At 37.0% G+C, this 14948-nt stretch overlaps 1 protein-coding gene across 1 annotated transcript; it reads right to left on the bottom strand.

Annotated features, from left to right (window-relative positions):
- Positions 1-443: 443 nt before the first annotated feature.
- sec23ip (SEC23 interacting protein) lies at positions 444-14528 on the bottom strand. Its single transcript, XM_020926969.2, has 18 exons — positions 14354-14528; positions 13173-13714; positions 12264-12459; positions 11123-11316; positions 9956-10045; positions 9748-9868; positions 9210-9299; positions 8337-8478; positions 7315-7523; positions 6477-6565; positions 5672-5845; positions 5261-5356; positions 4802-4954; positions 4278-4433; positions 3721-3823; positions 2876-3058; positions 2236-2401; positions 444-1421 (listed from the first exon to the last, which is right to left on the bottom strand). Exons 1-18 carry the CDS (start codon positions 14481-14483, stop codon positions 1340-1342), a joined length of 2916 nt encoding a protein of 971 aa, XP_020782628.2. The 5' UTR covers positions 14484-14528; the 3' UTR covers positions 444-1339.
- Positions 14529-14948: the final 420 nt, after the last annotated feature.

The raw sequence follows: 14948 nt of genomic DNA, 5'->3' as shown, positions 1-14948 counted from the left end.
TTAAAACATGAAAGAATACTGCTGATGTAAGGCTAGGCAATATGGCAAAACATCAGTTACTCTTTTTTGCCTCATTGTTTGATCTACATTTTGGCTTTGATTTACTTATTTTCAAAAACAGATACAAAATGGAGCTCTATGTTGACTTCATGAGCATGAACCAGATAAAGCAGGCAAAGTTCTTCCATAAACTCTGCTCCTTGGCTGTAGATCTTTCGGTTAAAAAGACGCAAGCTGATAATTTTGAAAATATTTGAATATCTCGATTCAGATCAAATCTATTGCCAAGCCCGATGCTGTCGTTGGTCTAAAATGAAACCTTCAAAGAAAGCACACACAGTCAAAATTACTCAAGTGATTTTAACTAAGTTTTTGCAGCGTAAAGATGTGTACAGCTGTTGCAACGGCTGTGAAAGAATGAAACAGGATTAAAAAAGGACACATTTGTATAGAGCAGGCTTTATTCCTCTCATTTATACTCTTATTTAATACATTTCAAACATCCCAGCGCTTGTAAATAGTCTCCTCTTTTGGCAGGAGAAATGTCTTCCACTCATTGTCCAACATACCATAAAAACACTGCGAAGTTTATTTTGAATTTTGGCCCTAATAAACCCAACTGCATTAAGTGCTCCCATCTCTGCTGCTTATTGTTCATTTAAAGGGCTCATATTACACTAGTTTATGATTTCTGTTCGATTGTTTCCTCGTCAAAAACAGACCTGTGTTTTGTTTCCTTCACATGTTTAACACAAAAATCCTGCCTATTTATGATGAGTTCTTCTCTCAAACTGACACACACAGACACACATTAACACAGTTCCAGTTTGTGAAGTAATACAGGAAGAGCTCCACTGTGTTTTTTATGTTTCGTGTGAATAATTTCAGCTCTGGAATTTCCAATCTAAACTGAACAAAGGGTGAAGGGAGCTGTTAACTGTCACAAGGAAGAACAGAGGATTCTGCAGTTTAGAAATGTGGACAAACTAATACTAAAAGGGTCACTCAAATATGTGAACGCAACAAAGCACAACTCCAGGTCTGTTTTTGAGAAGGTAACAACATTACAACAAGGCATAAAACTCACAAGAGTCAGTTTTGTGTAATATAGGATCTTTAACATTTTATTTCATATAATTTCACTAAACTCAAACCCTGCTATAATTTATCTATAAAACGTCATATAAAGTTTAAATCTGCTCATTTGTGTCTCTTAATTAAGACAAATGGCATCATACAGGCGTGTTTTTCACCTTAATACAATAAACTACATGGATAGAAATAAGAAAATAAGAAATTAACAGCTTCAGTAAAACTAAAGGATTTCTGTCCCGATGTTTTAATGAGCGAGCGGCTCTGGATGGATGCCCATGGTTTTGTAGATCTCTTTGAGGATGAGCAGCGCTGTGTCTTCAGACTCCCTAGAAAACACGTAAAAAGAAAGGATTACCCTAAAGTGCTATATATTATTTGCGTATAAATTGATAAATAAATCTAACAAATTATACATATTATATTATTATTATAAATTATAAAATAAATCAATTAAAATACTGCCTAACTTTAACTGTATGCTTTTAACTGTATGTTTTCATAGTATTTAATTTGTTTATGTTGTTGTAAGGCGACCTTGAGTGTCCAGAAGGGAGCCTAATAAATAAAATATATTATTATTAAATATGAAAATAATAAGTCAATCAATGCACTGGTATTGTTTGTAAATAGGAAATGAAAGACATAAGATTTGTTTTTTGGAGGGTTTGACTTTAATGCAGTTTGCAACAGATTAAAATACCAAACTTGTGTGGCTATGACATTGAGGGTTATCTAAAATATTTGTAATAAAGAATAAAATGAAGAACAAAAGATTAAAAACTAATGTATTGATTACAGATACTTTGGGATTGACTGAAGGATAGATCTTATGGCTGCACGAGTATTATGATTAGATAATTGTGATGTATGTTTAAAAGGTAGGATTCTGTTCAGAGTGCACAAGGTAAACAACTCCAGGAGTATTAATGATGGAAAACTGAAATATGAATGGATAAACTAAGGTTTGTAGAGGTCTAAATGTTAGGATTTTTTCTTTAAAAAGGAGAGGATAATTGTTCTTTGCAGAGGAAATTATCTAATTATCATCACTAGTATTAAGAGCAGCCTTTGTGATATATTTTTCAGGCCTAACATCAGATCTTCACAGTATTTTCAAAGTGAATATAAACCAGGCCATACCAGTAGCAAAGATGACTTTGTAGAGCAAACAGATACTCGTTGAAGCTCTCGATGGGTTTTTCCTGAAGAACGTAGTCGATCCTGTTCCCTCCGTTCAACATCCCGATCTTCACCTGAGGCTCCTCCTCCCTCTGCGGCTCTGGGGTCTCAATGTCCCTCTTCTCCTCTGGACAAAACATTTAAAAAGTACAAGTATAGGTTTATTTAGTAATGTTTTCTTTTTAGTAGAATTATCATTTTGATACCCTTGGTCTGATTGGGCCTTAGTCCTAATTTAGTCAAGATATTTGTGTAATAGACCACATTTAGTCCAAGGGGAAAGTCTGAGCTCTGTTTCATGTTCAAACCTACCGTATATATAAAAGCATGAGATTTTGGGCTAGAATCTTATCTGCTTTTAGGCGGGCAAAACACCCACCAGGCCCCACTTATCGATTTAGTTTTTAACATTTTTTAACAGGTATACTTTATTTATTACCTTATGCATTCAATATCTTATTTTAAGCAATGGGCATTCTATTTTTCAATTACAGATGGACAACTTTTCCCTTGGAGTTCTCAGCAAAAGAAAACCCTCGCTGGAATGCTAGCAGGAATGTGAACTACTCCGAGCATGTTTACAGTGATAAAGTGGACTGACCTTGCTGCGCGCTCTTCTCCTCCTCTTCGATCTGGTTCGCGACGATGGCGAGCTGAGCCTGTAGCTGCGCGGAGGAGGTGTGAGCGCGGGCAAAGTCGTTCAGAGTTTGCCAGGCGCTTTTCAGAGAGCTGATGAAACCCTGCTTCAGGTCTGAGCCCATCCGCGTCAGGCTCTCCTTCAGCTCTGAGGGAACAAAACATATTTACAGACTGATTATTCACAATATCACAGACAAATTGCAATCAAATCTAAATCACAGTTTGAATGGCTGCAATTAGCTAATCTCGAAAACTGCAATTATAATTTTCCTTCCTTCCTGATGTCAAAAAATGGGTAACCATCTACTTCAGACCTAAAATGCAAATGCAAAAGTTCCCACAATAGTTAAAGTTTAAAAAGTTCAAGGTGATGTATGGGAAAAATATGTCAAATTAATACAAAACAAGATAAAATGATCAAAATGACCCAGTGTAGGAAAGTTTAAGAGACTTCTCTAATTTGTAGTGATGTGCAATTTTGCTTTAGGGTAATTCGGTGTTTAGTTTAAAGATCCCCATTAGCTCCAAACATAATAGCAGTCACAGTCATTGATATTTATTACATACGGGCAACAACAAAACACAAAAGCCTGCACATATACCCACAAACACGCAAGTCATTTAAAAACAATTAACTTCCTAATGGTTAAACTGCAGTTAGCTTTGTTTTTGAGTGTTTTCTTAATGACATGAGGCAAAGATATTAGCATTTATTACCACATTTCTACAAAAACAGAAATACCTTTACAATGGTAATGCCATGGTGAGGAAACTAAATCTAGTATCTAAATCATGTGAATGTTTTACCGAGATGGAGTCTCTTTCTTCCTTTGTGATGTGGGATTAAAACAGGTTTCAGCTCCAGGTCTGGTATGATCAGAGGCTCAATGCGATACGCCACCGGGTCCAACTACAAGAAAAGATTAATTATTGTTATTAATAAAGCACACATACAATGATCAATAAGGTTCAGGTAATATACATTTGGAAACCACAGCTTATGTCTTTTGGAAGACTATTGCCAGCAGGAGCGCACTGGGTTGTGAAAAGGGAATTATCCAACATAATTTTATACAAACAAAATGCTATCATTCTCAAAATATTGTGGATAAAATATACATAAATGCTTTCAGTAATATAAGTATTAGATTTTAACATGTTTAATTGCAGGACACCCATTAGGGATGAAATCAGCCAGAATGATATTATGTGTCACAAGTCCACACCCATTAGAAAAAATAAATACGTTTTGAAAATTTTATCTGTAGAGACAGTAAGAGCAGCTGTCATGTTAGCGACAGCTGATGAAGAGCCAAGTAAATAAACAATAATAAAATGAATAGTATGTATAACTCCTGAAGTACCGGGTGGTAGATGTTGAAGAAGCCCTTGCAGGTGGGGAGGTGGTAGTTCTCCTCGATTCGCTCCAGACCCCTGACTGTGAGGAACATCCCGATGGGAGACCCCAGAGCAAAGAAGCTCACAGGCTCAAAGTCCAGAGAGTGGTACACCACTGACACCTGGAGACAAGAGAGAGAGAGAACAAACAGAGTTACACAGAATTACACCACCCACACATGCGGACAGGTGTTTATCATGGTGGATCTATTCTGGACTAATGGGGGATTATGTCAACAAATTATTTGCAAGAGAGCAATCACATTCATGCAATAAGAGAAAAATCTGGGGTAGCATATATTCATGTGTGGCTAAAAAAAATTTATGTTTGAATGAAAATAGTCACTTGTCTAGTATATTGCACAGAGTTGCAAACATAGTCAACCATATTTTAATTTTTTATACCAAGTCGGGTGTGTAAATTCTCAGGTTTAGTGATGTTTTGTCTATAGTAGTAGTGAGTTGTTCACATCTTAAATGAATTATGTACCTGCCCCGTGCCGACTTTGAAATAGTTGTAGTTGACGTGGACAGAGGAAACTCCAACAGGAAGTGTCTTCTCTGGCTCAGGCACAGAAGCTGCAGTTACAGGAGCGACCACTGGAGGGACCTCTTTCACCTCTGCAGCCTTCTTCTCCTCTGTCTGAAATTAAACACATCAAAATATAATAACAAAAGTGGTTTTCATTGTAAGCAGAACAATTTAGTTAATTTACTGGACTTGCTGTTACAAAATCTATAACCTGACACGCATTTCATTACATTGTTAATTGACAACAAATAGATATTTAATGTTCACTTTAGCATCTTTGAAATTAAACTTAATACAGGGCTTACAGTATAAATGAGTTAAATAAATAAACAGAACACATGGCAAGAAAATAGATTTGAGAAAAGTACGGTCATTGTTGATGGATTGGGAAATTGACAGAATTAAACAAAAACTTACCTGTTTACTTAATCTCTCTTTGACAAATTTTGCGATCTTCTTCCTGGGACCCAAAGGGATTCCCATGTCTTTCAGGTCATCAATTGTGCACATAAACTGGAAAATATCATAAAAAATGCTATAAGAGACTATATACACCATACTATTTACATTTGTACATTAGGATTATGCTTTTGTAATAAGTCAAATATTATTCAGTCTGTATTTTCTTTTCCAATTCTTGTCCCCTTTTTGGGATTGTTCCACATGTTGCCTTCATTTCATTTCAGGTTCTTGTCTGGTCTTATGTGAAAGTGTGTGGTTTATTAAAATATGTATAAAGCTTAAAGTTATGAGAAAAGACCATTTGAAGAGACACAATAACATTACCATAACATTGTGCTTCCTAAATCAAATCACAGTTGCACTTACAAAGGATTCGAGGTCGATCTTCTCCTGGTCAAAGGTGCTGGTGTATTCGGACAGTCCCAGATTCTCCAAGACGGAGCTGAGGTCTTCAGGCTCATCTCCTTTGGGTTCCTCTTTTGGCTCCTCTTCAACTGGAGGAGTCACAGAGGGAGTAATCTGTGCTGTTGGGGCTGAGGCCTGCAAGGTTTAAATAAATATACATAAATAAATAACACAATTAAAGTGACACAATTAGAGTTGGCAGTTTTAATCATCTAAAGGTACATGGTGTAACTTTTCTGGTCAAGTATCCATGGTCCAACAAAACACATGATTGAATAAATGCGGGATAGGCAAGTTTAATTCCATAACTTCCGTAACTGAATAAGTGGCTAAATAAATAATAAACTACTTAATAAATACTATGCCATTAATGGGCCTATACACATGAAACAAAAATGGGCACAAAGTTCAACAACTCGTCTGTAAGTATAAATAAAGTGGTTTCAATAACTTCAGAAAGACTTAATTTGAGCAGTGTTGTCGATTTTATGTTTTACAAATCAGTTGCTTTGACTAGCAAATAGTACGGTATATAATTGCTATTTATAAAAAAAATAAATAAAAAAGAGAAGTTTCCCAGGCCCATTCTTGACAACATTACTTGAAAAAATATATAAGTAAAATAAGAGCAATTTAATTAAATACTTACTTAAAATACATAAAAGCTACTATCACTATTCTCTGATATTCTCATACAGATATCTATGTGTGGGCAGGACAGCGTAGAGTCTATCGTGTGTGAACTTCGAACTGAGCAGTTTCTAACCTGTGGCTCTATTCCATTTGCAGTGGGAATGATTGGCATTGATGAACCAAGATTCTGGTTTGACAAAAGGTCAAAAAGAATCAAAGACCCTGCAAAAACAGAGAAGGAACACATTATAGCATTTAATAAAATAATTATTTAAAAATTACAACAATTTGTCTTTTTGTTTTGCAGATGAACTGCATAGATTTTGATTTAATTTTAATAGTGAGAGGGAGTTTTTTACATCTTCCTCAAGCATATACGCAAAATTTAAAGCTATAAAAGTAACTGTGAAGACAATTTGAATAGTAGTGATTAGTAAAGTCCAAAGGCTATAATTATTTAGTTTTATACTGCTCTCGGCAAACAACAAAATATTTCCATGTGATTTAGGGCCACACAATAAATTGTAGGGGTAATTATCAAACTGCAAAGGATTCAGTTATTCAGATAACAAAGTTTCCTCTGCAAATAATATATTTAAAAAGAATCTGGTTGTACCTGTACATGTTGCCCTTTGCAACATGTTCTGAAATTCATGGGATACTTATATACTTAGATATACATATTTCATGTCTTTTTTTCAAATGGAGAGCTCCAGGATTTGATTTGTATTGTAAATCTAATAGCATTTTTTTCTTCTAAAATTTTGCAGCCTAATGTGATTCTTGCTTAAGGTTAGCTGTTCAGTCTTCTGTTAAATATACTGTAAATGCTGTTGTCTGTACAGTAAATTTGCACTGTGAACTGAATCTTTGTTTAATACAAAAATTTAAATGCTAAACTCAAATCCCAGTCCTTGCCAAGATGATCAGAATTAGTGTAAAATATCACATCGTATGAACCTTGTATTTACCTAAACTGTGCCCGGCCACTGACACTGATCCTTTGTAGTCGGGGTTTCTCTCCATGAACAGCGTGAAGAGACGGTTCATCTCCAATGCGACCGTATCCATGATGGTTTGACAGTACGTGGGGCTGTTGTAGAAAAGCACGTCCAGTAAAGTCTCGTTTGTGAAGTGACGCAGACGCCCAGTGCTTGGCAACGTGATCTTCTTTATTCGCCTACGAGGAGAGAAAGATGTCAATAAATAAATAAATGAATAAACAATTTGGGCAGAAGTGGGAGTTAATTAGTGAAGTGAGTTAGTGCAGTTCAACTACCCCTTAAATAACTGCATATACATTATTATTGTGTAAATTTGATGTGCCAGCCCTAAAACGTAAATACACATGCAAACTTATTTACTTATTGTTCTTTTGTTGTTTTTTGTGTTTTTCTTTTTTTTTTTGTATGTGTGTTAGTCTTATACTTTGTTATATCTTCACTTTTTTTGTTATTAATGTGCTGGGTATTCATTCCCTCTAACTAAATTTTTATTGTTTTTTTCATCTAATATTGAAGGTGATCATTACTATTAATCAAGGGGTTTCAGATTAAATTAAAACATTCAACAAGTCAATAATATTTAATGACTGGACTTTAATAGATGGAGGGCAGCGAAAATTTGTGTTGTTCATGTAGATTTATGCTGTAAAATAGTGAGTTCTTGAGTCTAGTCTATAATATAAATGATCAGGTTCAGCATTTGTCCATTTACCTTTTAGATATGTCATGGCAAAGAACAACTTTATCAAGAGGGAAATCTGGCTCTTGCCCCCATTTGGGAGTATACAATGACATCAACACAGTGTAGAATCTGCAAACCACCAGTACAGATACAGAGGGCTTCCCTCTGATGCTCCCTGCTCCTTTACAATTACGTGCATTCTTCATTCACAGCCCTTTTCAGTGGTGTAAACTAGTTTTGTGGCGTTTGCTTCATTGTGGAAGTGAATCACGAGCCGTAGGACTGGTGGTCTGTTGTGAGTTCTGACCTGTCGACCCCGGTGGCGTCCCCGTGCAGAGCCGTGTGCCACTGAACAGGCAGAAACTCCACACGGCTGATGGTGTGATCGTCCACCTGCTTCTTATAGTGAGTCTGCAGCAGCTTCAGGGACACACTGCGGAAATCATCCACTGAACACGCAGAGAGAGGGGCACTCAGTTAGTAAAAGATTCAATACAAGAATACAATAGAATAGTATATTAAAGTAGAATAAAAAGCAATGGGCCTAGACAAACAAAGACATATTTCATTAAAGTCACTGTATGTAACCTTTTAGCCCAAAAACGTAATAAAACAAAAGACATGTTGTTGTTCCTGTTTGTTTTTTTAAATATTGCACTAAAAACATTTGGGCGGCAGTAGCTCAAGGTTAGTGGTTCGAATCTCATGTCTGCCTACACTGGTGTATGAATGTGTGTGTGAACGGGTGAGTGGTTCCTTGATGTAAAGCGTTTTCAAAGCGTTGAAGGTAGAAACACGCTATATATATATAAATGTGACCATTTACCATTTTACCACCAGCCGTCACTCTGAAAGGGCTTGCATTTCCACAGACCTGACGCTTATGCCGCCTGGATGAGGGCCTCCTTTTTCTTGTTTCCATGGAAAGGTTGTTCTTTTAGTGATCATATTGCAAAGTACAGCCTGAAACGTATCTATCTCCATGGAGAATCTACTTCCATGGAATAATTGCTGGTGATGTGCCAACTCCAGAAAGTTACATACTGTACCTTTAAGTAAGTATAATTCCTTGTAATTCAAAACACCATGCACAAAATTGAGTGTAGAACTATCTTTGGTTACATGGGTACGTTATTGTAAACTCAGTAGACTGTACAGCAGAATATAAAGGGATACTCACCACACTCCACCATGCTCCTAAACCTCAGGTCACAGACAGGGCCAATACCATGGACCATGAAAACCAGATGGTCCACTGTCGCAAGTTCACCTGTAAATGCATAAAAGAATACAAAAGGGACTATTACAAAGAGTTAAATAGTTTGTACTATAAAAATAAGTCAAAATATAGTCAAAATTAGTGGCAATGGTCGTCCCTCACTCCAAATATACTGTGCTCTGTTATACCACTCTAACCTCCTAACCCTAATCCTATCCTAATCTAACGCTTTTGAGACAACATTTTGTTTTTTTTAGGCCACCATTTCCTTGTTTCCATAGAGATGTTAGTACCAAGGCAAAGCACGATATTAAACTGTATTTTTACTGTGAGCAAGGTTTCCTCTCCACAGTTCAGATAACGGTAAGTGTGATGCCACTGAGGAACACTTCAAGCAAAGCAAAGATAAACAAGAAGGTGGCGAACGCTCTACCAGAAGAGTATTCATTGATTTAAAGGGGCACTATGCAACTACAAAAACATATCATCATCGTTTTACCGTCTGGGACTTCATCGTGGTCGTCATCGATGCCCCTCTTGACCACCCGGGGTCTGGTCTGTCCGTCCTGTGTCGTGCCCCATTCGTCAGGCATCGAGGAAGGCTGGAACTGCACTATCACCTGAACACAAAAACAAAATCATGTTATTCATGTATTAAAAATATTAGTATTTAACCTTTTATTTTGACCACACGATGGCGCTCTCACCTTTGGATTGTGCATGACAATGGTTTCTCCTGAAGGAAACTCCAGTCTGCGATGCCATTGGTTTGTGGATACAGCTCTTTTATATTCAACCTGATGAGAGTTGATTTATGTTATAAAAACAAACATAATTTTATTATTTATTTAATGTACCAATCATTAAAGCTTTGATAATAATTGTCACACAAAATGAATCTGGCCTATATTGTTCAAAGAGTGAAAATGGCATTGAGGTCCGGACCAAATGCTCTGAAACTCCAGCTGTCTTTATTATATTAAGCTTTAAGTTCAACTTTACTTTGAGTCCAATGTATAGTACTATTGTTTTTATTTATTTACCACTTTTCATGTTGTTATTATATTAGTGATTTCTTCATAGTAAAGTTTGGCCAATACCAATGCCGATACCACAATAATAGTTAGTTCCTGAGTAGTTTTAGAATGGCCAGAATTACAGAACTAGTATAAAACACATGGTAATATTTTAAATTATTATTCTGCATTGAAAATTACATTCTGCTCTCTAAAAATGCTTTTGTTGTTTCTTTCATTATTATCGAATGAAAATCAATCATGAATATTCCAGTGTTCCAGATCCGTGTTGTTGAACCCGTCATATCTTTGTTGCAGTAAGAAGGAATTTGGACTGTGGTCTGAACAGTGTATTCATGAATGGAGAAGTAGATAAAACATGCAGAGATATTATTTAGTATTCAGACCTCGTCATTACCACAAGTCAAGCTGCCAAATGCAGTTTCTGCTTTGCGTCAGTGGCATGAACTTGCTTGACTATTATCGTTTATCGTGATGTTTTCTGTAACAATTCTTCTGACGTCAAAATGTGGTAATGTGACAAAAAAGTGCAATTTGAATAAAACTGCAATTTAAATAATGGCATATAACAAGGACTGCAATTAATTAAACATAATTTCCTTCTTAAGTAATATAATTGTTCTAACCCTCTAGTTTAGACCTTTCCACACATTTTCAGAAATCAAATCAGTTTAAATTTAAGTCTTCTCTCAAATATTCATCCTCCTGGACATGGTTACAATGTAAACTTTGAACAAAATCCTACCGCCAAAACATAAATCACTAAATAGTTATTGCAATGCTTCTCAGATATTTTCCCAGAATTGTTCAGCCCTAGTTACAGGTCTAGACACAAACCTCAAGCTTTTCACTGAACTCCTCTGAGTAGGGGATGAAGCGACTGTCGTTGTCTCCTTTATAAAACCAGGTGCAGCGTCGGACCTCAGTGGGCTCCTCCTCCCAGTACACAGACGTCCGCAGCCGATCGTATAACTGAACATCATATCGCCCTCCGTCAGTGCGAACTATCACATTTTCGGGGTCTGGTTGAACTGAAACAATATAATGCACAGACATAAGCACAAAAGCATACATCAGTTGCGCACAAAATCAGAAAAAAGCTATACAAGTTTGATGCGGTATTATTGTTGTAGGCAGGTGTGAAGATGAATGACAGAAGTACAAACAGACAGAGTGCTTCAATACAAAATAAAACCAGAAATGTCTCAAATGTGTGATCAAACACTAATAAAAGATTAAGAAAAAAATAATTAGTTCATGGTTTAGATCTATGACTGTAAAAATTGTAACATAGATTAGATTTGTAGTTGAAAGAAGATGTGGGCACTACATTAACCACTGCGAGGAACAATGGATTCTTTTTTTCATTTAAAGCATTTCTCCTGGAGGAGGGTTCACGACCTCCTTGTCTTTATGAAGAGTAATTGCTTTGCCTGGATTGTTCCACAGTATGACATTGAACAAATCTTTATTCATGATGACAAGCAGGTCACAAGTTACAGGGTAGATGTGTGGAAAGGTGACCTGAGTTTGCAGTAAGCATGTTTTTCAAGGTCTTATTTTGCAGTTAGAACACATGTAATTGAAAACATACAAGATACAAGATAGGTTTAATGCAATACTGTGAAACATTTCTGACAAGGCAATAGCATCTCCATGAAGACAACCTGGCGACAGTCAGAAAAGTTACAAAATTCACCTTTAACAAAACATTCTTTAGATTATAATACAACTTACTACTTTAACTACTTTGTACTACTACTATTAGGCCTGTCTGGATAAAAATTTACTGTATTGGCACTGACACAATAACCCATGAGCAGATTTAAACCACAAAAATCTACAACATTCTTATAAACCACAAGCTGCAAATAAACAGCAGAGTGAAACACTTTAGAAGTACTGAAGTGTAGTAGTTAAATAGTAATTATTGTGACAGGCCTAACTGCTATTACAACAACAGTATTTGGGGCTGTACCAGAGTTGTAGATCTCCTCTAGCTGCAGTGAGTCGATAATGCTGAATGGAAGCCACACACTCTTGGACTCAACCTGTTTGCAGTAGAACCAGTGCGGCTGAACCGTCTCATACACGTTATAGTTGTAGGGCATCATGGGACCGGTCGGGACAACTGCCCCGGGGGGAGGAGGGGGCTGGATCTGTGAGGGAGGGGGCTGAAAAAGACATGCAAACATCAGTTAAAGATTTAACAGTGTAATGAAACAAACTACCCAGTTTACGTTTTATTATTGCAATATAACTAACAAATATTTTCATAATATAGGTTTCGCTTTTTGCACAACAGTACCCCATTAAATCACTATTCATAAGATTATACACAACCTTTTCACACCTTCTGGTTTTGTTTATTTAATGCTTTACACCAAGAAACATCTTTTTTTTCACACATAGCTTTCTGTATTTTGAATATTATAACAGTTCTCAAAATGCAAATAATCACTGAGAAACCGATGTTGCAGTTACAGTATCTTAATAAGTAAGTAATCCAGATAAGTATTACTGGTATTACAGTGCAACTTTACATCGATAATTGATGATAAACTAAGGTTAAATGACAAAATGCAAATAAATGACTATAACTGTAAACTGTTCAAAATAAAAAAGTAACAACAATCCTAAAAACCTGCCTTGGATCACATTTTGGCATGTGCGTGTGACTTTCAGTCTTCAGAATGATGAACTTGGACGATTGCCATAGTGATTAATAATTTAACACTAAATATATCTTTTGAATGGGAAAAGTCATCAAAATGTTGCATGCAACAAGAAGCTGAAACCCCTGAACAGTGACAGGGCCTGATTGTTTATGAAAATTCCCCTGCATACTTTACATACTTCCTTCATAACAAACACATGAGCTGCTTACCTTTGCGAAACTCTGAGATGGTGGTGGAGGGGGGAACGCCTGAGGAGGAGGGGGGGCACTGTACGGATACGGAGCCTGTGGTGGTGTGGATTGGGTCGGGGGGAGGACCTCCGGAGCTGGGATGTACGGACTGGCCCGACTGCTGGAGGGCGTGTGGCGATACGGGTTGTGACTCTGAGACTGAGACTGTGACTGAGGAGGAAGAGAGGGAGGAGGGGTCATGGAGCTCGGAGGTGGGGTGTGCCTTCCCATTGGGCTCTGGTAAACAGCACTGCTAGCACCAAAAGCAGAAGGAGGATGTGTTTGAGAGACTGCAGGAGGAATAGAGGCCATGGAGACAGAACTCGGGGTAGAGACTGGACCCATGGAGAGAGGGGCAGAGGAGAAGGTCTGGGAGAGGGTCTGTGGGGGGCATGATGGCTGTCCAATGGAGGCAAACGGGTCGCTAGTCACTGGATTTGAGAAGTAGTTAAATGTGGAGGGGGCAGCACCATTATCCGAAGTCTGTCCTACGAAACTGTCCTCTTCACCGACGGAATCATCTGAATGCAAAAACATGTCTCAAGGTCAGATAACAAGAAGTGTGTTTTAGGACTGGATCAGCTTGACATTGTGTCCACTGTAAGATCATTTCAAGTTAATCTTATTTTCATTGCAAATTTGTTCATTCAAAGCAAGAGATTGACAAATTTCTTATAGTACTATACCACTGTGCATTATTCATTCATTCCTCATTTGTGATCTATAGCCAAAGCTGCCCTATTCCCTGTTGACAGCATATTAACTCTTTATTTTCTAGGCATTTACAAAATTGTTGCATATTAAAGTAGACCAGATGTTTACCTAAGCTAGCCATCAAACTAGTAGAGTGCAAAATGAATCTAATAAATTTTAGCTAAAGACGTTAACCATTATATTAGGCTACTGGGAAACAGCTGACAAGAATCAACTGAATGAAATAATTACAGTAGGATCTGTCAGTGATTCACTAAGCTGATAAAATCAAAACATGGAATTTTATTTAAATTATCTGATTGGTCCAATAATCAAGCAACTCCCAAGTGTGAGATCTTTAAATACCATAATAACAGCTGACAGCAGAGCAAAAACACCGGTTAGCAAATTAGCAGCTAATGTCAGTGCTAAAGTTTACACATCTCTCTAGGTTTAAAGAGTTTTACCTCCTGTCATCAGCGCCGGACCACCGGCCTGGCTCACGGGCAGAAAGGGCAGGTTAAAGTTAAACTCCGGAGCTGCACTAAACAGTAAATTTGCACTATTCTCCGGGTATTTTTTAATTCTATCTGCCATTTTCACTTTATTACACGTAGCCACCACCACCGGAACCCGTGGCAGGAGGCGGTACCCGACCTGCCCTCAAAACACGTCTCATTTCCTTTGACAAGTTTTTGCTGATCTACTAACAAACGGATCTACCTAACAGCTGGTAAAACGCTGGTGCAGGTGATTTGTACATCTATATAACTAAGGATGCCGCTTGACGATGGCAAGAGAAAACCCTTTACTGCCCCTAACTGGTTAGGAGTAGCCCACATGCTTAACAGTTTATTATATTCCTGCTTTCTGCTTTCTTCACTTGTCATCTTATTATATGAATGAGCACAAAAAGAATAACACATTTTGAAAGAATTGACAAAAAATTAAATGCAGTTGTTGTTGCCATAGAAACCAAAGAAATATAGATAGATTTTTTTTTTTTACTTTTAGCTTACTTTTTATGCTATTATTTATAAATACGTTACGTTTTTCAACAAT

This window comes from Boleophthalmus pectinirostris, unplaced genomic scaffold (genome assembly GCF_026225935.1).
Source record: "Boleophthalmus pectinirostris isolate CB_2022bp ecotype Guang Dong unplaced genomic scaffold, ASM2622593v1 HiC_scaffold_5, whole genome shotgun sequence".
Lineage (NCBI taxonomy): Eukaryota > Metazoa > Chordata > Actinopteri > Gobiiformes > Gobiidae > Boleophthalmus > Boleophthalmus pectinirostris.
Note: the sequence above shows the minus strand (reverse complement) of the source record. Positions and strands in the feature narration are given on the sequence as shown.